Genomic DNA, 24,646 nt, shown 5'->3' on the forward strand with positions numbered 1-24,646 from the left:
CCTGAATGCTGCTGTGTGTGCAGTGCAGGGAGGGGGGACGCTGGTTGCTGGAGGCCCATTATGGGATATTCCTGCAGGGGGCTGCCAGGAACAGGAAAATGGCAAGCAAATCCCTCCTCTTCTCCTTCCCAGTCCCTCAAGTCTCTCCCATCAGTTGGTTAAGAGGAAGAGGAGGGTCTGGTGAATGGTCTAGAGTCCTAGCCCTGCATCAGAGCAGAGCCATGAGGGAGGTGTGGCAGTAACACGTAACTAATCCACACAACCCATGACTGACCATTGGATGGTAAAAAAGTACAAACAAGAACATTTTCTTGAGGACAGTATATATAAATCTATATCTAACTGTTATAAAGTGTACAGTTTAATGGCACTAAGCACATTCACATCGTGAATAACCACCATCACCATCCATTGCCAGAACTTTTTCATCTTCCCAAACTAAGATTGTCCCTATTAAACACTAACACCTCATTCCCCCGACTCCCAGCCCCTGGCAACCACCGTTCCACTTTGCCTATGAATTGAGCTATTCTAGGTCCTTCATATAAATGGAATCTTGTCCTTTTGTGTCTGGCTTACAGCATTTAGCAGAATGGCCTCAAGGTTCGTCCGTGTTGTGGCATGGGGTCAGAATTTCCTTTAAGGTTGAACAATATTCCGCTGTACGTACAGACCACTTAGGCTTACCCACTGGTTTGCTGATGGACCCGTGGCGTGTTTCCCCCTTCTTGCTATTGTGAATAATGCTATGAACACTGGTGTATACGTAATTGTCTGGGTCCCTGCTTTCTATTTTTATTTTGGTATGTAGCTACAGGTGGAATTTCTGGGTCATATCGTAGTTCTATGTTTAACCTTCTGAGAAACAGCCTGGCTGTTTTCCATAGTGGAGGATATTTTTCTTAGCTAAAATGCTCTAAAGATTAAGATGTGGAGTTTTTGAAAAATACTGTCAGATGTACAATTTGTAATGACACAAATGTGGCAACTCAACTGTCATTCATAAATACAAAATTTTATTTGCACTTCATTAGTGTAGAAAGACCACAATGCTTTTCATATCACAACACTCAAGACACGCCAAGTTATTCAAATACATAATTACTTATTTACCTTGACTAAACAAAACAGTGCAGTTTAATAAAAGATATACCAAAGATAGAGTTCACAAATTCATTATCAGACCCAAAAAAAAAAAAAAAAAAAAAAAAAAACAACACAGTCTAGGCTTAATAGGAATAAGCTTCACCATAAAGGGGAGCAGTTTTATCATTACAAAGGTATAGAATGTTTAGGTAAATACATGTATGTTCTTTGATATAGTAAAATGTATCTCTTTAAAATTCCTTTAAACAGGATTTGTTTAGGACAGCAGCGTTGTTTTAAAATCTTCTATAGTTTCAAAAACACTTCTTTCTTTGTTGAATCTTTGTAGTTCTTAAAAGCACAGGGTATGTCTATTAGGAAACCATGAGAGAGACTCTGCGGCCTCAGGACCAAGTCAAATCCCTATTCTCTAACTAGTAGTACTCTACCATGACATAACATTAATAAATACCCTTCAAAGACGGCTATGAATGGAGCTTTGCTTTGTGGCAGAAATACTCCCATATTTCAGAGATGCTACAGCTGGGGGAAATGTCTTGTAAATAAAGAAAAAGCACTTACGATAGCTTTATTTTTTTCCCAAAAAGTCTTTAGTTTTACAAATTTTCTTTAAAACAGTAAGCAAAGAACCACTTTCTTTCTTCTTATCAGAATATCTTCTGTCCTCATAATATAATTAACGAGGACAATTATATTATTTATTTCAAGAAACATTAAACCTTTCATTTCTCCCATTCTTCATATTAGAAGTACTATGTTTCCCAGTGTATGTACACTAGATGCTGGGATAATGAATGAAATATAGTAATTTGGAGGGAAATATGTAATTTATAACCAAAACTTACCCAGGATTGCATATTTGCATATTTACAAGTTAGTGTATAGCTCTGACTTGGATTACAAAGTGCGAAAGGAAATTGTCAAAATGATTGTAGTGCAGAATAGAACATTTTCCCCTTTCCAGGAATCATTTCCACTTTGTCTCCAAAGTAGCAAATCAACAGCATCGAACGTGTGGTCTTGGGGGAGGCAGTTCTGGTGGGATCTCAGGTTCTGGTTGTAACGAGAGGATGCTATTGGACAACTCATTCCTTAAAATATCCAGAGGCATCTTAAGGATAAAGAATAAAAGACAAATACATTTAACCATGCAATTGTATATTGAAGAGCTCTGCAGATTACACAATTATATGAGCAAAGTATTTTTACATTAAAATTCCAATCATCAACGTTTAATTAGATGTTCAAATATTAAGCCAAACAATGAAAACCAGATTCAGGCTATTCTCTGTCACACACAAACACCGGCCAGTCTGCAACATACCCTATGGTAAAAGAAACCAGATGGATCTATCTCATAAACATGTATTTTCACAGAACCTAGTAATAATGAAAATTTAATGCATTAATACAGGGGAAACAAATGGTTCTGCATTCTCTGGGGTAATATCATCAATAAGGGAAGAAATAACTTCTCTTAGCAATTATTTAAACAATCATTTTATCAGAAGCTTCTGAATTATGTTTGAATTAGCAGATTATATGTAGTAATAACACAAACTTAAGGAAAGTTCTTATTAAAAATATCTCTGAATTTAGGCCTATAGATGCTTGAAGAAACTATTCAACTAAGCTGTCAGCAATTTTCCTGCAACTTAGTATCACAGAAAGGCCTGGGGAAGGGAATCAGGCCCTGCTGGGGAGCACAGCACTGAGGGCAAGGCAGGGCCCAGGGACCTGCCCTCTCCACGAGGTCCCCACCACCTGTGTCTTAATTCTTGTGGGAAAATGGGAAAAGAACAAAAGCAAATGTCAAATAAACACATTGTTATACCTGCTCCAGTCACTTCACTAAACCATCGTTAGGACTCAGCACATATACTGGACACCAACACTGGACATGGAGAGGCCCTGGGTGGACACAGCGGCCGCCACAGCTGGAGGCCTCCAGCCAAGGCGACCACCTCACCTGGTTCTTCACCTCTGAGTACGTGCCCTACTTCCCTTTCTGAGCAAAACATTCTCAACTGAAACATCATAAAGGGAGCAATGGGTCTCACATGAGACATTTGCCTGATATCATTATTTTACCTTTTTCAGAATGTCATCAACAAGCTTCAGAAATATCTCGTCCACGTTGAAGTTGTCCTTGGCACTTGCTTCGCAGAACCTCATCCCGGTTATCTGCTGTGCGAACTAAGAACACAGATTCATGTTTTCTGTGTGGGTGCCAGGTGGTGCAGCAGGTGGCCCGGGGGCCTGTGACTGGGGCAATCACAGAGTTTGGGCCCACTTGAAGGGAGGGGTGGGGGCCAGGTTTGCGAAGCCCGGTTTAGGCTCAAACACAGAGTTCGCGTGTGCAGCAAACCCCTACGTTAAGTAGGCATGTGGAGCAGACCCCGACGTGGTGAGTAAGTAACAACACAAAACAAAATCCCTGAGGTGATGTGGGTATGTTCAAGTCAAGTTTCCAAAACTGTAATGCATCTGACATTTACAACGTGAATATCACTGATTCTCCACAGAAGGTTACAATACCCGGGAGCAAATCATGAAATCATGAAAGCAATTTTACAGCTTAACAAAACGTTTCTCTGTAGAAAATGTCAGGTTAGAGAATAATGCAGTATATATTGATGTGGATGCTCCCCCCTCCATTTTGAAATGATTTTTAAAACTTCCTGCTCCTTTAAATCCAAACAAATGAGGATGTGACTGTATAATTATTTCATAATTAAAAAAAAATTTAAGAAGTCTACCAACGGCTGACTGCACAGCATGTGGACAGTGACGTCCCTTCTGCTCCCCATTTCTCTCACCTTTTCACCTTGCTGCCTGGTGATTTCTCGGTCAGTTTCACAGTCCAACTTATTTCCAACTAAGAGAAGTTCTGCATCTTCTGAAGCATACTGTGGAATTTTAAAAGAAGCTGCATTTCAAAGGTGGGCACTGTCATATCCTGTCAGAAACGTAAACCACTCTGCTGCTCTGCGATCCTCATGGGGTCATCCGCTCCCCACATCTCTGAGAACTGGCCCTGTCCCAGGCGGACTGACACAGGTGGGGTCTGAGACAGTCCTCACGGGGGCTCAGGGCTTTCGAGAGTGATGCGGTAACAGGCATTATGAACCACAACATTTTGAGTCTTTGACCAATAATTTCTAAGAATCTATCCTAAGCAAATGATTTACAATACAGGCAAAGCCCTATACTTACAATGGTCATAACTCAAGAAAGTCCAAAAAAATAGATGGAGAATGAAGTAAGTTAAGGTACATAAAAAGAATGCAGCCACTAAAAAAAAAAACAACCCACAGGAACCCATGCTTTGGAAGAACATTCGTATGACACAGGAAGGCAGGCATGATAGAACATTCAGTGAAGTAAGCACACTCTAAAACTACATGGACTGTGGATTCAATCTGGTTTTTCAAAATGGCAAAAGTATACATTTTTAAATTTACCTTTGTACTTGATTTTCCAAATTTTCTATCATGACAAGATATCATTAATCTTATAATCAGAAAAAAAGTGAAGCTACATTTCTAAGTTTTAAAAAAAATACAGCCACAGTAGGATCTCTCTTCAAAAAGACTAAACTCTCTTGAATAACTCATTTAATTTTGTGTATTCTACACAACTTGAGACAGGCTGCAGTGAAAGGCACTGAATGGTGTGACCTTGGCCAAGTGACTCAAGGGTCTCGGTCTCCTTCTCAGTGTGGCATGTGGGGGCAGAGCGGTTCAGACCTGATGAGGCTGGCACGGAGCGAGCATGGGAAGTACTCGAGAAACGACAGCACTTACTCACAAAAAGGTAAAAAGCAGAAGTATAAAAGAGGGGAGAGTGTTAGATCTCAAGACCTCAGCATATCCACAAACTGAGTACCTCATGGGGCCCTGAGGCTTGAGGTCATGGCTTTTCGGTCTATAGGATTAAAATAGGTTCTCATAGGAAAATGCAACTCCTACCTTATCAATCATCTTCATCCATTTTGGCAAATCATCGAAAGTCTCCTTCTTAGTGATATCATATACTAGTATGATCCCCTTGGCACTTCTGTAATAAGCTGAGGTAATGCTGTTGAATCTCTCCTGACCTGCTGTGTCCCTATAAAACAGCAGCAACAGTCAGCTCCCAAACAATAACCAGAGGGAGAAACTCCACCTCCCAAAGCGAAGAGTGGAGGCCCCCTTCACCCCCTGCAGGCTGCTTCTAGTCCCGTTCATGCACACACATCAGTATTAGTGCGGGGAGAGGGGGCAGTGAGAGGTAGTTTTTCTGAGTTACGTTCAGACAAAAACAGTCCCAATTTCTCTCAAACCAAGATTTTGAGAGTAACAATGTAAAATGATGGAAAGTGTAACACACTATACAAACTCTCTTTTTAAAAAAGTAATCTCTGTGCTCCATGTGGGGCTCAAACTCACAACTCCGAGATCAAGAGTCACATGTTCTATGGAGCCAGCCAGGAGCCCCCTACAAACTCGCTTTTAACTGACATCAATGGTTAGATCTGATTTTGTTGAGAAGAGGACCAAGAGTTGCTTGCTAAGGAAAAGTACTATAAAATCAGTCTTATTTTCTTAATCCTTCTAAAATAGAAAAGGGGTCAAAGGGGGCAGGGAGAAGAGACCAAATAGGTTTTTAAATACGGTAAAGTTCATTACTGTCTGATTGCTACTTTAAAAACCAAAAGTTGTAATTATTCTCCAGGCTGAAGTTGATCATTTCAACATGAAGAATGATGTAAGCTTACTAACAGTGTAGAGCAGCTGGCTAAGACATTGTTTTCTCCATCTAATAAGCCAAGAAACTGCTGAAAACCATCATGTGTTTATGAATGAGCTCACAAGAACAGGGCTTCTGATCTGAAGACAAATTTCTCTAAAGATAATCTGTAATTTAGTTCTTCCCAAAGAACCTGAACTCACAGCATACTCCCAGGGGCCATGAGAGGCAGGTGGGTCCTGCAGTAACATTGCCAGGGGGCAATGCAGTGAAAATAGGGTTCTTCACTGCAAGGCCATTCAAGCCTCCCAAAATGATAGCGTGTGGGTTTCCGAGAGGTGGAGAGAATGCGCAGCTTTTCCCAAATGCATCTGATCCAAGACTACTTCCCTAGAGGTGCGCTTCGTGGGGCTGTATCCCTAAAACACCCTTCCCTTCGGCAACGGCGTTGTAATTTATGGCTTCACTCAGACTGGTCTTGCCACCAAATTAGTTCACGTTAGTGATGGCGTTGTTATGCCAAATAAACAAAAAAGCTTGAAGGCAAATTCATTTTCACAGACTGGAAGGCCAAGAGGGCCGAGGCTGGTCTGTTTCTGTGCATCAGGGTCCAGCAGGGTGCCTGGCCCATAGCAGACTGTCAATAAGCATGTGCTGAACAAAAGTTTACATGCTTAAAATGTGGGAGTGGATGCCACTCCAACAAACTTTATTTTTTCATCTAGAAATGCCAAAAAACTGGAAAATTGAATAGGATAGATGGGGACTGAATTCTTCAAGACTCCTAAAAAACCTTAAGGACCACACTAACGGGCACGGCACCTTCAAGGTTAGTGAGAAGGAACACAATCAGATACCATTTACACAAGGAATCAATGAATAAAATTACTTCCGGAATCCTAGGCACACAGGGGTATAATACTTTTGGGGGGGGCACAGAAGGAGAGGGAGACAGAGAATCTCAAGCAGGCTCCACGTGCAGTGCAGAGCCCAACATGGGGCTCGATCTCACAACCCTGAGATCATGACCTGAGCTGAAATCAAGAGCCAGGCACTTAACTGACTGAGCTACCCAGGCACCCCCATAATTAATATTTTTGAACCAACAGTTAAATCTTTCAGAGCATGGTTTCCCAGTCTATCACAAGTTATGGCTTGATCAAATTAGGATCTGATCAACTATTTTTAATATTTTAAAAAAATATGCTGTGCTGTTGGGATACTGTTAAAAAACAATACCTCATTTCTTTAAACAGTCAAAAAAACTACATCTTTTCTACTTTGAAATCTTTGGTTAGTACAATACTTTAACAATTTAATAGAATAAGCCTTTATTCGAAGCACTTTAATCTGGCTATTTAGTGTAACTCAACTGACATTAATTTCTGCACACAAAGAATTAGAATCTAGACACTGGGTACTCAAAAACAGTGAAATTAGAGGTAACGGTTTTTTAAATTAATTAATTAAAAGATTTTTATTTATTTATTTGACAGAGAGAGAGAGAGAGAGCAGAAGTAGGCAGAATGGTGGGCAGAGGGAGAGGGAGAAGCAGGCTCCCCACTGGGCAGGGAGCCTGATGCGGGACTCAAGCCCAAGGCAGCTGCTTAACCGACTGAGCCACGCAGGCACCCCTATTTTAAATCCTTTTATTTATTGTGGTAAGATGACCTGACAAGAAACCTACTCTCTTTTAACAGAGTTTTCGGTGTAAAATATTGTTATGTATAGGCACAATGTTGTATGGATTTCTAGAATAAAAAATAAATAATAAAAAAGCCAACGGTTGAAGAATAGGGAGAATAAAGGGCATTTCTCATAAGTTAAAAACACCTGTTGCCTGAGTGGCACAGTCAGGAATCTTAGAAACACTAAGAAATTAGCTGTCTCTGTTGGCTTTCATTCAGACACAGAGAAGAGGACAGACTTCAAAATGCGAAATCTGACGTGATCATTCTAACACAAATAAATGAGCCAGTAAGTTCAGTTTATAAAAACCGCAATGAAGAAACATTAATAATCAACTTGCCACTCCCATTTAAGGTCATTCCTTAAATTCCATCTTTTGTGTCTGGCTCTGAATGCTTGAGGTCGAAAAGCATCTTCCTTTGAGAGACTATTCTCTATTTCCAAAATATGTGGGTTGTGCAAATTTGTTTTCTATTTCTCTGAAGCTCCTTTGCTTGACTTATTCCCCCTACTAAATTATCTGTTACCACAGGCGGTCAAAGAACAGGGAAATGAAATGCAGACACAGTTCCATGAGTATTTATTACAGATCTCCTATGCACCAGTACCATAAAAGTCCCACCCAAGTTCCTACTTCTCAAAAATCAGCTGCTAAGAAGACTCCAATGCACTGACCATGCTTCTATCTTTCTGTGAAGATGCAGGATTCTAATATTTCCTCTCTTTATCTCCATAAACCCGAGTTTTCACTGTCGTGATGAAGAGCTGATTTCTCGAGATTTGCAGTGTACTAATGTCAGTTAAACTGTCATTTGCTGCAGCTGGAATATGAGGTGATTATTTCTCTCTCTGCTTTTTGGTGCAAATTGAAAAATCCCTGCAATTCTGTTCCCCCAGTTTCATAATAAGACTATGCTTTGAAAATTCAAAGATTCTTACTTGTATTTAATATATCCACTTAAAAGATATAATTATTAATTTGCAGGGCAGGAGCCAATTTCTGTATATTAAATGTCCAACTTGTTCCAAGCAGAGAATGAAAAATGAGCCCAATGTCGACATAAGAATGCTGGCTAAAACCAAATCCCCCCACAGGGAAGATTGGCATGGTGGATGGGACGAAGGGGCCCTTACAGGACGCATGCTAATTCCCTGTGCTTAATCTTCTGGACATCATCTGAATGTCAATTCATGAAGCTGTATTCTAGCGGACACACTTTATTTTAGCTACACTTACATAAAGGTCTTATACCCATACATGAAGAAACGCTTTTAAGTACAGAGATGAAAAAATGGTCCTTTCTTCTGATCACAGATAATCAAGGGACTAAAAAATGCGGCAGTGATATAAAATGTAGCATAAAAGTGGGCCAATGCCATCTGGAACTTCTGGTACCTTAAACATGTAGGAACCTTCAGTTAATATTTCCTCAGACTGGCTCTATCCAGAAATCATCAAGAAAGAAAAAAATGCATTTCTTCTATTCAGATCTCTGTGAAAACCAACTAGGAATGTCCATGGACTAACATTCTAGAAAATCAGAGCACAGCTATTATTAGCAGAGCAAGGCTACTGAGGCTCTTTGAAGAGCCCTCTGCAACACTGGCTCTTCCTAGGCCCTCAACTGTGACGGCGAAGTGGTGACAGCATGCTCGCCACAAAGCAGACATGCCAGCAACAGCAGGGGCGTGGCTGGCGTGAGCCATGCATTACTTTAAGTAGTGAGCCTCGACTCCAAGACCTCCTTTCTATCTACTGCGCAACGATAATGAAGGAAATGTTTACTCTTCCACACAAGACACTTCGGAGGGCGACAATCTGAGAGTACTGAGTGATTACCAAGTGGCGGGCATTTTGCGGGTGTGTTATTCACTGTGGAAAACCCCTCTGGGGAAGATCGCCTTCCTCACTGAATCACTGGGATGCTCCTGGTGGAACCCGTGTCATCGACCTCTCAACGGTCACTAAAGTGCTCTTTCCTCCGTTGCAGTCTCGGGAAGTCAAGGGGGAGCAGAGGAGTTACGGGGAAGCGTCTACGGCCGAGACGAACGCGTTTCCGAGCGTCCTGGGCACTCGCTGCAACTGCACCAGCACCTCTCCACCCACGGGGGGCTCACGGGTGAGGCCCTGGCACCCAGAGTCGAAGGTACTGGCCTGAGGCTCCGGAAGCACCCAACGTCACCGCACAGCCAGCCTCCGGGCGGCGAGGACATGCTTTTTAGGGGTCAGATGACACTGAGAGGAACACTGACGGCTGCACATTCAGGTCTGTCCGCTTCGACGGGCTATGATGTCACCGCCTAGACACCGCTGTCGCTCACTAAGCAAGCGCCACAGACGGCCTGACACCAGCTCTGTCACCCTGTGTTCCGTCAGCCCCTTCGAAAAGGAGCTCACCCCGGGCGCTGGGTGGAGAACCACCCCGGATGACCCCGTCGCAGGCGGCCTGCGCCTCAGACAGCTTCCGGTCAGAGGCAAGAGCTCACGTCACACACCCTGTCGTCCCTCCCCGAGTTCAAAAACCGGGCAGCAACGTACCCAAGCTTGCCGACTTTCCAAACAAGGGCTAATAAAATAATACCCTCTTTCGGGCATTAAGTGTTTGGGCAAGACTGTTCATGTTCCGTCGTCAAACTGAAAGCCCCCGCCCCCAGCCCCCAGCCCGTGTCCACCGTGGGTTAGACAGCGGCGCGGCCGCACGCAGACATTACCTCAGTCGCGTCCGGCAGGCGGCAGGGCCGGCTCGCTGCGGCCGCGCCCACACAGGGGCCCGGGTGGAGAATGGAGGCATGGCACTAACATTCAAGCACTAGGTGACCGATGATGCCACAGAGGAGGCAGCGAGTAACGCGGATGAAAGCACACACACACATGGCGGACACACACTGAGCTGAGGTGGACCTGCAGAGGAGTTAGTAGGCTGAGTACACGGCAGCTGTGCTGTTCCCCACACCAGGGCGTTCTCCGCGCCCCGGCGCCGTGCCAGGGCGCAGCCACCGCCAGATCGGCTCCGCACCCCGCCTGCGGGCCGCTGGGAGCCGCGGAAAGCTCCTCGAGCGGCGCAGCTACCACACGGCTGCTTTAGTCGCTCATCGGGACCATGGGAGCAGGGCTTCCCTTCGGAGCGGCTCTGGATTCCCTCCCAGCTGCGCGCCTGGGCTCACGGGACGCGGCACGAGGCGCGGCCGGCGGGAGCACGCGCGGCCCACAGCGGCGCTCACCCTGCGCCGCCCCGGGCAGCCCCGAACCCTCTATGGGCGATCTGCCCCGGAACTGCGCAGGTCTGGTCGGGAACGTGCTGCACTTTCTTTGCGTGCTATCAAACAAAATCACTCTAAAAAACGTGAAGACCAGCATCTGAGCAATCATCTTAGTGATGACAATTTGGCTATTATGTCAAACGACTGGAAAAGAGGCATCAAGGCCAAATTAGGCATTATTAAGGTAACACTCTTCTTTCACCACTCCCCATGTGCAAATGAAGGATGAAATAAGTAGACTTTTCTAAATGTTCTCACTGTTCATTTTATTTAAAGATGAGCAAAGGAGAGGAAAAGTAGGAGAGGCAAGCCAGCTTGGACAGTTAATTTTATTAGACAGGCGTGCAGACTGTGAACACACATGGAAGTTACTGGGGGCAGATCCCCCACTTACCAGATCTGTAATCTGATTTTCTTTCCTCTTAGCTCTACAGTTTTGATTTTAAAGTCAACACCTGCAAATAAAACAAATGAAAGTGAAGAAAAACAAAGATGCAATTTGCCATAAAAAATAATCCTACTTGTACATTTTGTATCATCAGAAAAAAAAAAAAAACCCGATGTCACTAATCCTAAAAGGAAGAAGTCCACCAATGCCTGAGACGCAGTCTGCACTTCACAGAACTGTACGAAGTCAACCTATGTGATGTTTAACCCCGAACTACCTACATAGCATTTGCTAAACGTACTATGATTTATTACTTCCACAAGTTTAACATAAAAGCCATTTAAAAAATCGCATTTGGTAATTACATTAACAATCGAATGGCTTTAAAAGAATGATATATTGGGGAAAATTCTTACAGGAAATTCTGGAAACTTAATCTTGATTTCAAACAGCCTTAGTCTGAATTTAGAAATTATTTGTACTAAGTTCTGTAGCATTCACAAAAAGTTTAGTTAATATATAAACATGATTGATTTTTTTTTTTTTTAAGATTTTATTTATTTGACAGAGAGACAGCAAGAGAGAGAACACAAGCAGGGGGAGTAGGAGAGGGAGAAGCAGGCTCCCTGCTGAGCGGGGCTGGATCCAAGGACCCTGGGATCATGACCTGAGCCGAAGGCAGACGCTTAATGACTGAGCCACCCAGGCACCCCTATATAAACATGACTTCTTTATCACATTGTCAATAGCATGCAAAAGGAATTATTTTTTAAAAAACTTACTTATACAGGCTAACATACCCAATTTTAGTTTTTATTCATTTTAATACTGAGCAAACCATTGTATATCAGTCACTGCCCTTTTCTAATTAAGCCCTTAAAGCTTCAGATAATTTTTTAGACCAAATTTTCATTTGTGTACGTTACCTTATACAGGTCTCAGTTATAGAAAACGTGTAGATTTCAAAACAATGTTTTTTATACCATTTTCGCAACCAGGAAGAACAAACAAAAGGGATGCCGACTTTGGGAACCACTTCCTGCCTGCTTCTTAGGATCCGGGGTTGCCCTATGTCTGCCAGTGAGTGCTCTGCGGCCGCACGGTGGGTGCAGACCCCCTCCCAGGCTCTCCATCTCAGGAATCTGATGCAGCACTGCAAAGTCAGATGATGTTCTTGAGGTGAAGCGAAAGGCATGTGACCGACTTTTATAATTAGTAACACGCTGCAGACACCAATGCAATACAGAAAGACATGTTTACAACCCCGGGGCGGTGGGGGGGGGGACCAGCTCTTGGTCTGTACAATAAAGAGAAGTTGCAGGAACATAAACTGTCCCAAGAGAACAAAGCCAGAGAATACTCGAAGTTTTAATTCTTGATCTCTTACACCAGCCATAATTTCAAATGTCGCGAAGCAAAAGCTGCTTAATTTCATTTCACTTTCAGTTCTGGAACCGATTTGCTCTTCAAACTCAAATGACACTCTAAACCAGCCCTGAAACAGGAAGCATGTTTGCGGACTACCAATATCCTCAGAGTTCCTGAATGACTCAACCATAGGGAAGAACACAACTTAAAGTGCTATTTTCTACAAGGCACACAGAACAGCCTGGAGATCCTTGTTATGTTCTGATCTTAAACAGCCACAGCTCAAAGATGAAACACCCGTCCTCCTGATACTAGGCTACAGTTAGGGCCTCACCATGTTGCTCTGTGATGGCAAACTACAAATCAAATTCATATTTTTGTCATGACCACTATTCTATTTTGTTTCCAGTTACTTTGAGGTTTTGTTTTTGTTTTAAGTTTCAGCTAAGGGGGCTGTAACTTTTGTAAAACTTGTCACAACGGCTGCTACTTTATTAAAAGAACTGGCAGATGATACCTCTTTTGTGAGCTCTGCTTCAGGTCAACTAAAAGAATCCCTTGAAACAGCCAGTGCCAGTGATTTTTGTTTTGATTAGGCTGTTTTCTCTCAAGATTATTCTGAGCCTGAATATGTCAGACCCTCTTTTTTCAACCTACTTGAACAACTTATGTAACTTTTACAAACAGTTCTTTATAACCACAAGGTCTAATGAATAAAAGTAAAAGCTAAGGGTGTTAGTGTTCAAAATCAGCAAGTAAGTGGTAATGTTAATAGGAAAACAAGACATAGATGAAGCGACGGTGTATGGGCACAGAATCTGATGAGCCAAGATGAAGGCTGTCTAGTTTCAGTGAGGATTAATGACAACTTCACCAACAACACAAAAATAGCCAGTGGCTAAATCTAAAACCCTATAAAAGAAAAGAGCCCATCAAAATAGCCCACTCTCTTGAATGCAATATCCTTTACCACATTTCGCCACCACTCAGTAGCTTTTAACAACTGGAAACTTACTCCAACTTACGGCTTGGAGACGCATGCTTGTATCAAAGCATACAAAAGTAAATGTTTCTAAAATCCTTCTTACATGAAGTAAAAAATCTCTGTGTTGTCTATTTTAAGAATTTGCATGTCATAAAAGTTATACTGATCCTTCATAGAAGGTAAGAAGTCCTCAACAGCCTCAAATATTCAGTGGATTCATTTTAGGAAAAGTCAGCACAGAGCTGGCCCTGAGAAGGAGCTGCTGGGACCAATGTTTATGAACGGGTAAGGGGCAAAAAAAGTGGCGTCTCCATCTCCGGCCCTTGTTGAAAACCCAGGGTAAGCAGTCAGCCCTACCATCAGCTGATGGAGATAGTCCCTGCCCTCAAAGGGCTTAGTCATACTGACCTAAATCAACAGCCCATGCAGTTGGCAAAGAAGTGCCTTTCTCTCTTCTTAGAGAACCTCCTTGTCTGTCCAGAAACTTTTTACGTCCCAGGTGACTCCCCAACTGAACCATTCTGCCTGCCCCCCAGTCCTATCTGTGCACTCTGTTCTTGGACCTGAACTCTCTCCTATCCCTGTTCACATCATTCCTTCTTTGTTGTGTGGTGCCTCCCTGAGGACACAGACATCTCTGACTCCCCGCAGCCTAGTACACTGCCTGGCACATAACAGCAACTCGATAAATCCAATCAATGAAAGCCACCTCCTCTTCTCCATCAAATGCTGGACATGTAAGGAGAAATGCAGACTCTTGTTGGAAAAATTAAGGAAATTCGGGACTGATTAGTAAAAACAAAACAAGACAACAAAACTCATACAAAACACCTTAGTCGAAAGGAAAGGCAGATGTTCTGAGTGTCTGGTGCCCAGCATACGTACAGTCACCCTAGAAACAGAGTATTTCATTTCCCCTACAATTCCAATTGTTGATGGTAAACCCTTAAAGGATAGGGCAGTCCTAATAACGCTCATACCCTCGCCGTCTGTGCACTCATCCCAGGGGATTATTATGGTAATAGTCGATTCAGTCACTTACTTGGGAAGTGGTCCACTAAGTGAATTATTCTGGCAACAGGAGCTTACCTTTCTTTAAGCTTACTAATGCCACGAAAGTCTTTCTAAAAATATTTTAATCAGAAAGGACACAATTCACAGAGCTATAATTCCTGTCCAATGGGCACAGATGGTTCTATGTGAGTACCATGTCTTCTTGATCTTACTTTTCTTTAGTAACAATGATAGTAGACATCTGTCAAACCCTCTGTGCTGACATGGGATCCTGTAGCAGCCCAGTGAAGTGGTCATTATTATTCTCATTTTACAGAGGGAGACACCAGTGTGGAGAGAGGGCAAGGTAATTTGCTTTAAGGTCATCTCACATACTGGCTGAGTGGCAGAATCTAGATTCAAATTTATAACACTGCCCACAATGAAAACTTGTTATAATAAAAGTCATATGCATGGAAAAGGCGGCAAGGTGTGCAATGTTCTGTAAATCACCCAGAACCACCCTAATTGAGCTGTTAAAGAAGGAAGCTTAACTTTGCACTTGGCCTTCTTTGTATTTGTCTTTCATAAATCTTAGCAATAGCATAAAGAACTGGCATACTTAGTGCTGATAAGACTTCTAAGTTCCCCTTAAGGCAAAACATTTCTAGAACATTACCAATAGCTCTTTCTGCTGGGCCATAAGAAGCTACAAAAATGAAAATGGCAAAAATAAACAGAAGCTTCTTTCTTCACATTCCTTTCCAGCAAAAAGCTAAACAAATAAAAGCAAAAATAACACCATGATCCACGCCTACGATGACAGCTGAATGGACTTCTCCCCTTTTACTTCTTTGCCCATCTCCCCCTTCCCCCCAAGATCTGATTTTATTTTACTTAACACTTTTAGGAGGTTGAAAGATTTCACAGACTTTGAAATTAAATTTGTCTCAATTCAAACAGCGGTTGTGCTGTTACTGCCACTTTAAAATAACTATCTTAAGTTTATACAGTGGCTTTTCTTCCAAGGATATAGATTTTATATAGTGTCATCCAATTTTGGACATGATATTTCTACTAAGGGGGAGGACTTCCGGTGTTTTCACAGAGTTGAGAGTGAGAAAATAAATTAAGAAAGGAGTCAAAGTCACATAGAGAGAGGTAAATTTAACATCGGAAACCAAGCCACCCGAACGTGGGGCCAGTCTTCTGCCCAAATGCCACCTACCAGAGGAGAGTACAACGTAAGTCCCCACCGGAAGGCACCACGTCCAGAAAAGGATTCAACCAATAGAAACCAAGTGCTATGACTGTAAAATATTCAGCACTAGGTACTATTATTAAAATAGTAAAATGATGATATGACATTAGGAAGGCTCATCAGGCCGGAGGACAGGAAGTCTCTATCCTATCAGTCAGACCTGCCTCTTTCATTCCATGCCGGACACACTTCTGCTCCAGCAAATCAAGACAGCCAGTGTCTTCCCGTCCCTGACACACGCAGCACAGAGGGAGCCCTGCCCTTGGCTGGACAAACGCAGGGGTACCACGAACTGCAGGGGGCAGGGAGGATCTGAGGTGATGGACTTCAAAGGAGAGGCAGGGAGGGAAGCGAGTGTGTGTGCCCCATAGAGCCCGTCAGAACGGGCAGGCGGCTACGATTTCATGAAGTATATACACTCAGGAAAGAATTTCACAGGAAGGGGTTTGTTCCCTTCCTAATAAAAATATTAAGAACTCTTTTATGCTCTTTACTATGCTTCAGTCCTATTCTAAGGGCTTTATGTCCATTAATTCACTGCAGTGTATCCTCTTAACAATTTTATGAGGTAGGTATTATTACCCCCATTCTTCAGATGAGAACACTGATGTCAGAGGGGCTAGTAGCTGCCCAGAGTCACCAAGCAGGTACGTATTAGGGCACAGAGTTGAACCTGGTGGATGGCTCCAGGCTACCCTCCTCCCACCTCACTGTGCAGCCTCCTCTGATGATAAGAAAAGGCGGGGACAGCTGGAAGGTATAAACATATCTTTAGATATATTAGTTTGGCACTGCTAGGGAAATATTTTTTAAAAAGTTAAGAGTGAGGCTCGCTGGCTCCTTGGACAGATATTTCCTGCACCAGCAAGCCTTCCTCTGCTCGCCGGTTACAGACATACCCCTCTCCGAAAAGGCAGAGTTAACTTGCCTTTGGTCATAAGAAGAGAATATTGAGGGAGGGGAGAAAAATCTGGGGAAAAAACCCAAAACCACAGATGGTCAACAGTGTATCAGTAATATTTTCTTCATATGCAAAAAACATCAACTGCACTATTACTCAGATTGGGTCCATAAAAATGCAGAGACTGTCAAATGTATTTTGCACTTTACCCAGGTCATCTGTTTACTTTTTTTTTTTTAATCTGTTTATTTATTTTAGAGAGAGAGCATGCGTAAGGGGCAGGCAGGGGCAGAGGGAGAGGGAGAGAACCTGAAGCAGGCTCCATACAAAGCACGGAGCCCCACGTGGGGCTCGATCCCACAACCCTGAGATCATGACCCGAGCCGAAACTACCAGTGGGATGTTCAACCGACTGAGCTACCGGGCACCCCTACATTTTGATTTTCATATTCACCTATATATTTCAGTACGTATCTCCAAAGGATAAAGACTTGTTTTTGGAGTGTTTCAGAGTTTTTGCATCTATGGTGTAAATTAGGAGAAGGGAACATAACTGACGTTTATAATTGCCTCTTTAGGCCAGGTACCCAAGATATTCCATCCCACTCCTGTACCATGAGATAAGAAAAGCACGTAAGTCCTACTTACTTCTTTCCGTGAATGAGGAAACTGAAATTAAGCTGCTCACTTAAAGACACACTGACAGCTCGTGGCAGGGGGAGGGACCCTGCATCCACCTCTCAAATTCACTCCTTCCACCTATCACACCATTGGGGTAGGGGACGGAGGGGCATCTCTAGAAGGAGTAGTGGCCAAGGAGAAGGTGGAGTGCTTTTCTTTAGAAGTGAAAATTAAAAGTGAAAGACTGTAGGTGACTGTAGGCCCGAGGAGAATTCTGGTGCAGCAGGCCTGGGGAGGGAGAGAAAGCACGGGAATAGCAAAGCTCGCAGAGGCCTGTCCCTTTACCTGGGTCCCGGCTCAGGCTCAGGGGCTGCTGAATCCTAAATGAAGGTGGGAAAACTAGAAGACTTTGATTCATCAGCTCCTTCCACCAGAAGCCTGCCCGAGGTGGGGCTGCAGGCTATTGTTTGGTTTTGTAAACTAAGAAGGCATTACATAAGCACCAGAAAAGCCAAACAGTGGGGGCTGTCAGATTTGGGGGGGGGAAGGTTTTCGATGGAATATAGTGTTCTGTTAAGCTGGCGTTGTGTTTTCTGGTTTTTTAAAGGATAAGGAGTTTTCTGAAAAACATAATCACATTCAAGCAAGGGCACTGTTTTAGATCTGTAGTTTTGGTTTTCCAAATGTCAAAGATGTACAATCAAAGGACAAAAGGAGAATAATCAACTTCTTCCTCTCTTCAAGTACAGCAACACAGCATTATACCTCTTTTCTAACATTTTATTGTGGCTATCCCATGACTCCCTCCCTTGCCCTTCCTTAAAGGACAAGCCAGGTAAGGAGGCAGTAGCTTTGTGCCCTACAAAATGGCTAGCAGGACGGCGTCTTACATAAATACAAACAGCCTCTCGGCTAATACCTGCGGACTGACTATACTATACAAAGCTACATTTTCTTTACACATTCCAACAAATGCTTAATTAGAACAATGTATCTGGCACTCAAGGCTGGAGAATAATCTGGACTTAGCAGTTCTCAAAGGAGCCTCTCTGGCTTCTGAAGCCAGTTCTACGATCTGCTAGCAGATTGCTCCTGGCAGATTCCACGGGGCTGGAGGGAGAGAGGCAATCTCTAAGAATCTGGATCTCTATCACGCATAATGAAACCTTTCTTCTTCCGTGCAGCACAGGGAGAGAAAAGCTGAATGCACTTAAGCCAGGTCTTTAAATAGATTTTTATTCAACTTAAACAACCAGACGGCAATGAAATTTCCTTACTTTCTTTGTAAGCTAACTATTCCAGAGGAAGGGACGAGCTCCACACAAACCTATCTGTTCACACCATGTTCATTAAAGAAATCAAGCTAATGACAATGCATAGCATCTGCTGGTATAAAAACGAAATGTTAGCCATCTGCATCTGTTCCTTTCACACTCACATCTCCCTGAGTCATCGTGTTACATCATGTTGGCAGGGGAGTAAGACAGCACTGAAAAGGCTCGGTACTGGGCTCTTGGGGTGGGAATTCTGGACTACGCTCCCTAATTCTCTTCTAAGTGAAAACACTTAGGCAGATCAGCCATGGCGTGGAAGACGCATATAAGCAAACACAAGCAAAATAAAATACACAATTTAGAAGTCTGATCCAGTATTAGATGCTCATTCTGGGTTTTCCGGCAAAAATGTCTGATTCTTTCCAGAGCGAAGCAGAAGCAGTCGCTTCCCCTGACAGTGGTTCCACTGCTTCCAGGTAAAGCTGACCAGACGCTCGTGGGCAGCATTTCATCCAGCATGTCCCCTAACACTCAGAGCCAGACCCACAGAAAGCCATTTCTGCAGGGGATTAGCATTCACCTGTTTCCTGCTACAATGCAGTCCCCTACCTGTAACACTAAGCTTCCTGCCCACGGAGCAGGGATCCTCAATGCACCTTTGCCTTAACTCTGAACTCTGTGTGAAGCACCATCACCTACGATCAGTTATTCTCAGGGGCCAGCTTGTGCAGTCTAATGCACTGATGCACAATGAGGAAAATAAGAGCGGTAAGGTCCCCAGAACTAAATTCAGAGAACTTTCTAATTCTGATAGTATGTCTCTCCTAATGTTTTTTTTTTTTTTTTGGTCTACTTCACCTTTTTTCCTTCTTTCTTTTTTTGAAAAGTTGGTGATAGCAGATTTTCAAAAATGTCTTTAGTTCACAAAATAAAACAACTAGCAAGCCCAGGTTGACTTCCACCACCCTGGGAGAAATCTTACTGCCCAGAAAAATCAGAATTCTGATCTAGACTGCCTTACTCCTACTTTTCCTCTATTTATACATATAAAATTTTGGAAAATTTTAATAAATATGCAAAAGGCTGAAGATGTTTGAATGACTGAATATTTAGATAAGAAATCCAATTCTTAGAGCATATTTTAAAATCCCGAAGGCAAGTGACGAGTGATGATAGCAGCATCGTTAAAGAAAGTCAATTTCGGTGATACCATTGATAACGACCTCACTATCTTCACAGGCCTGTAGGGGGACCAGATTCCATTAAGTCTTGAAGGACTCTGTGGCGTTTGATTCTGAGTCACAATTTTCGCAAAGTCACTTTAAATCTCAGAGTAAGCTAAGGAACAAACAGAAAGAACTCATGTGCAGCCCTGGCCCTGACCAGCTGTGCCACAATGGGTTAGTTGTTTCTCTCTCTGAACCTTTGCTTCCTTATCTGTAAAATGGGAGTAAATTCCAGGATTCCTGAGGATCAGACAGTGTCCCTTTTGCTGGCCCGTAGTAAGCGCTCAATAAATAGTAGCTACTGCGAGTAGAATGTTACATTTTGTATGCACAGGCAACTAAAGTACTTATTCAAAGTCACAAGCTAGTTAGTTACAGAACCTTAAATCAAAAGCCCAGGTTCCTCACTCTTACTCCAGTGTTTTTTCTAGAATGCAATGCTGCCACTGCAGGGGTGAAAGTGGCTGCTACCTGCTAAGACCATTTTAATTCAAACAAAGTTAACAGCTAGTGTCCAACAGTTACACAGAAATAAAACAAAGGCTGAGAAATATAAAAGTTTATTGGTTTGCTTTCTTATATATCAGGTAAACTTCTACAACAGAACTAGTTTGTTTCCATTTCTCAAGCTTCAAAAAACTGCTCCTGTACTTTTTTTTTTTAAGTTTATTTAAGTAATCTGTACACCCAACATGGGGCTCAAACTTATGACCCCGAGAGCAAGAGTCACACACTCTTCCAACTGAGCCAGCCAGGCATGCCTGCCCTGTACTTTCTTAAAGACCTGTCAAATTATGCTAGTTATATCAGGCTAATTCAATTCCGTGGATACAAAATTCCATTGAAAAAAATACTCCACCTAGACAGTTTCCATTAAATAGGTCAATTAGTAAATAGTCTTTAAAATTTTTTTACTTAAATTTTTTTAAATAGTCTTTTAGCTTTTCATATCTTGGTGAATTCTGTGTGTGTTTTAAACCAAATCAACTTCTGATCTGATAAACAATACAAAAAAATCAACATTTTGCTCATTTATAATTTTATAAAGTTCTTTATCTCAAATCCCTTGGGATTTCCACTACAATCTTTCATAGAAAGTTCAAGTGAATCTGCTTCTCTGTAAAAAGGCACTTACTGGAGCCACTCTTCTCACCTCTGACTTAGATGAGGCTGTCACTTTAGTAACCCACCTCTGTTGGCATACGTTCAGAGACTCTTCCCTGCCATGCTGTGGGGCCCAGGATCTTTTCCAGACTCTGCTGACATGAGCAGCACACATCTACAAGCCCAGACCGGGAAAGTCCACTGTGGAAGAGAATGTCCATGTGGACCCAAATGTACTCAGAAGGACACTCAGCCATGAGCTAACTGCTCAGCCAGTAGGCACCCAGGTGAGGCGACCACAATTCAGCACCACACCCAACACTACATTTAAATAGCATTTTTCTCAAGGAACTTGCGAATGAATTTATCTTTATAGCATTCCAATTAGGAGGCAGCCTCCCAGATAAGCCCTCTTCCTACTGCCGGAATTAGAGGGGTTTCCACTGTGTTCTCAAATATTTCGCACCCATCTCCACCACTGCTCTTACCAACACGGGTCATCCTGTGCCCCACAGTCTCTGAGCCCCTTCTGCACAGAGACCATGTCCCGTTTACCGCCGCATCTCCAGTGGGCAGCATAGCACCTCACACCCAGCAGGTGCTCAGTAAATGATCTGACGGCTAAAAGGAAAAAGCAACTCAGAGGCAGAGGTCGAAGGGGGGCTAGTTAGCATTCTTGAAGTGTCTTCATACTCTGGATTAGACCAGAGGCTGTCAACTTTCTCTGGACTTCCCACAATTAATAAACACTGAGCCAAGTACTATAGGCTATGTTTGGAAGAGACAAAAATGAGCAAGACAAAAACCCAGCCACACAAGGAGCCCCACAGCGGTAGGAGCGTGGGAGATACGTGAAGTGTATATATTTATGTTTGCCAAGAGGACAGAGCACCAAACTGCTTGGTCTCCTTGCCTCCTGTTTCTTCATCATTCCCAAATAAATATCCTATGTAATCCTGCCAAATTAGTTTCACTGTCTCCATGCCAATGCTATATTCAGAGGCCTTTCCAGCTCCAGTTGCTATGGGATAAGGTCTATGCTCCTTAGCATGGCAGTTGAGGTCTTGAAGCCTTATTCCCAAAGTCTCCTAATGAGTCTGTCCCAGAATGTGCCCGTGAGATTGTGATTTATACTAAGAAATACATATTTGGCCTTTGTCCCCATTCCAAGTCACAGAGCTCCTAGAGCCCTTGGAATTTTCCAGGGAGCAAATTTGAAAGGTGTCTTTTGGTATGTTAATGAGGAGACTGCTGGAATGCCCCCATGTCACCAAAAGATGGGGGCTGGTCAACAGAAGAACCAACTAAGTAATTAGAGGGTCTGAATTTTTGTCCCCCGTCCCAAAGAGGGCAAAGGGGCTGGAGACTGAGCCCAATCACGAATGGCTAATGATTTAACCATGCCTATGTAAGGAAACCTCCATAAAATACAAAAGGACAGGTTCAGAGCTTGGGGGCTGGTGAACACGTGGTATTTTGGGAGAGTAGTCATATTCAGAGACCATGGAAACACTGGGCCCCTTCCTGAATTACATCCTTTTATAATTAACTGGTAATCTAGTAAAGAGACGGTTTCTCTGAGTTCTGTGAGCTGCTCTAGCAAATTAATCAAACCTAAGGAGATGGCTGTGGGAACCTCGGATGCACAGCTGGTCAGTCAGGAGTACCTGTGAAAACCCACACCTGCAGTTGGCTCTGAAGGTGGGGAGGTCTGCACAACTGACCTCTTAGCCCCTGCCCAGAAAACCCTTCTTCACCTCTGCTCTTTCCCACGCTAAAGCAAGCACATCTTTGCCCATCTCCTATCCCCCCCGCCCTCCACCCACCCAACCTCTCATTTATCCACCTATCAGTGCCTGGGCTGATTTCTCTTTCTCACACAGTACAACCATATTTTCCATTTTTATGTATTTTGAAGTGCGCAGCCATAAAACACGGACACTTCTAAATTGCTTTTACCTCTATTTACATCAGGTACTAAAATAACAACGTAAACTTCATTTGATCATTCAGTAACTCCCTAGCTTCTATATGATCCAAGATTGGATATTTAAAACAGGTATAGTTATGCTACTCAATTTTAATATCATGGTCCCAAGGGCATCATTTTAAAAACAAAGGGTACACAGAGGACAAGTATTTCTCAAATAGTCTATTCCCAAAAAGGACCAAGGGAAACACTTCTCAAAGGTGAAACAAAAAAGACAGTATGACATTTGGGGGTTTAATTTTCCAATTAGTCATTGAAAATATAGTATTGTTCTGTTACATTTAAAAACCATCCTTCCCCAAACTGTACTGCCTTGGCTACCACTAGTTACAATTTTAAATATGCGTACAGGTACGTGGGAAGATACTTTTAATTCTGTATTTCAAATTTAAATACTACTCAACGTTTCTTGGACCTCCTTGGGGAAATCCTTTATCGTCTATCACTGAAGGTGACTGCCCTTTACTCTGAAGAATTACCTCATCTAGGTGGTTCCCCCAGCTTTGACAGCTTTAATGGGTTTTCCATAGGAAAAAAACTACTACCCACACCGACCCGACATACCTCGATTTCAAGTCCCATAAATTGGACTTCATTAAAAAAACTTCCCCTCTGCAGTTTCAATTTTAGATCCTGAGGACAAAATACTTTCTGACCTGGAGAGTCACTGTATTTACTTCACTGCTGTACTTCACCCACCCAGGTGATTTTGGAAGACTCCTCCCCATTTCAGCAAGTCCCAGGGTTATTTGAGGTCACGGACAAGTACAGCTGAAGTCCCTCTGACCCGCATTGACAGTTATGAGAAATTTAGTGTAGTTTTAGTCTTAATATTCTCCATAGATCCTCCGCAGGGAATTTCAAACTTCATTATTTCAGCGCATCAGAAAAGTGAGTTCAAAATTAGCAGATAAGCCCTGGTTCTCACAAGGCGAGGCTAAGCACCGTAATTCGCTATAGATGACCCACTTTGGCCATTTGGCTTCCACTCCACTCCACTGCCCGGCTGCTTCCCACCTCGCATCACGTTTTTTCTTGGGTGAGTAATGGAAGGGCCAGGAGTTTCCGTGGAGAGATTCTCACAGTGTCCCTGAATGCTGAACGGGACCAATGCATCACCGTGGTCTCATGACCGGCCCCTGGAGGGTGCGAGAGGGGACGCTGGTTCAATAACCAGCTCAGGTCAGGGACGTGGGAGGGGCGGGAGGGGTTTGTGCCGGGGGAGGATGGACTGCCGGGAGGCCCCAAGGCCAAGTCTGCGTTGAGACTACTCGAAAATCTCGGTCTGGCTTTAGGAATAGGATCGAAGGACTTCCACTGGGGCCGCCCCTCCCCCTAGATTTCACGGAGAGGCCCATCCACCAAACGCAAGGCCACCCAGCTGGAGAGGGAAAGGCTCACAGACGCAAAGAGAAACGAGGCCGGTAAGGCGCTGGGCACCGCGGGAGGGCAGCGCCGGCGGCGGAGGGGCCCAGCCGGGGTCCGGCCCAGCCCCGGCGCCCTTACCCACGGTGGACTTGCAGGCCTCGCAGAAGGTATCGTCGGTGAAGCGCTCCATCAGGCTGGTCTTGCCCACGCCGCGGGAGCCGATGATGATGACCTGCAGCTTGAAGTCGGCCGGCCTGGGGGGCTGCTTCCTCCGGCGCGCCTGGCCGCCCGACAGAGCCGGGGAGCCCGCGCCCAGGCCGCCGCCGCCCCCGGCCCGCCTCTGCAGCGCGGCGCCCGGATCCATGCACGCATACGGCTT

The 24,646-nt window shown here is 43.6% G+C and overlaps 1 protein-coding gene across 1 annotated transcript; it reads right to left on the reverse strand.

The window, feature by feature from the left end:
* Nucleotides 1–994: 994 nt before the first annotated feature.
* On the reverse strand, nucleotides 995–24,639 carry RAB12 (RAB12, member RAS oncogene family). Its single transcript, XM_011222862.3, has 6 exons — nucleotides 24,406–24,639; nucleotides 11,183–11,243; nucleotides 5,079–5,217; nucleotides 3,927–4,016; nucleotides 3,199–3,303; nucleotides 995–2,218 (listed from the first exon to the last, which is right to left on the reverse strand). Exons 1-6 carry the CDS (start codon nucleotides 24,629–24,631, stop codon nucleotides 2,105–2,107), a joined length of 735 nt encoding a protein of 244 aa, XP_011221164.3. The 5' UTR covers nucleotides 24,632–24,639; the 3' UTR covers nucleotides 995–2,104.
* Between the last annotated feature and the right edge of the window lie 7 nt (nucleotides 24,640–24,646).

The sequence above is a fragment of the Ailuropoda melanoleuca genome, chromosome 14 (genome assembly GCF_002007445.2).
Source record: "Ailuropoda melanoleuca isolate Jingjing chromosome 14, ASM200744v2, whole genome shotgun sequence".
NCBI classification, from domain to species: domain Eukaryota; kingdom Metazoa; phylum Chordata; class Mammalia; order Carnivora; family Ursidae; genus Ailuropoda; species Ailuropoda melanoleuca.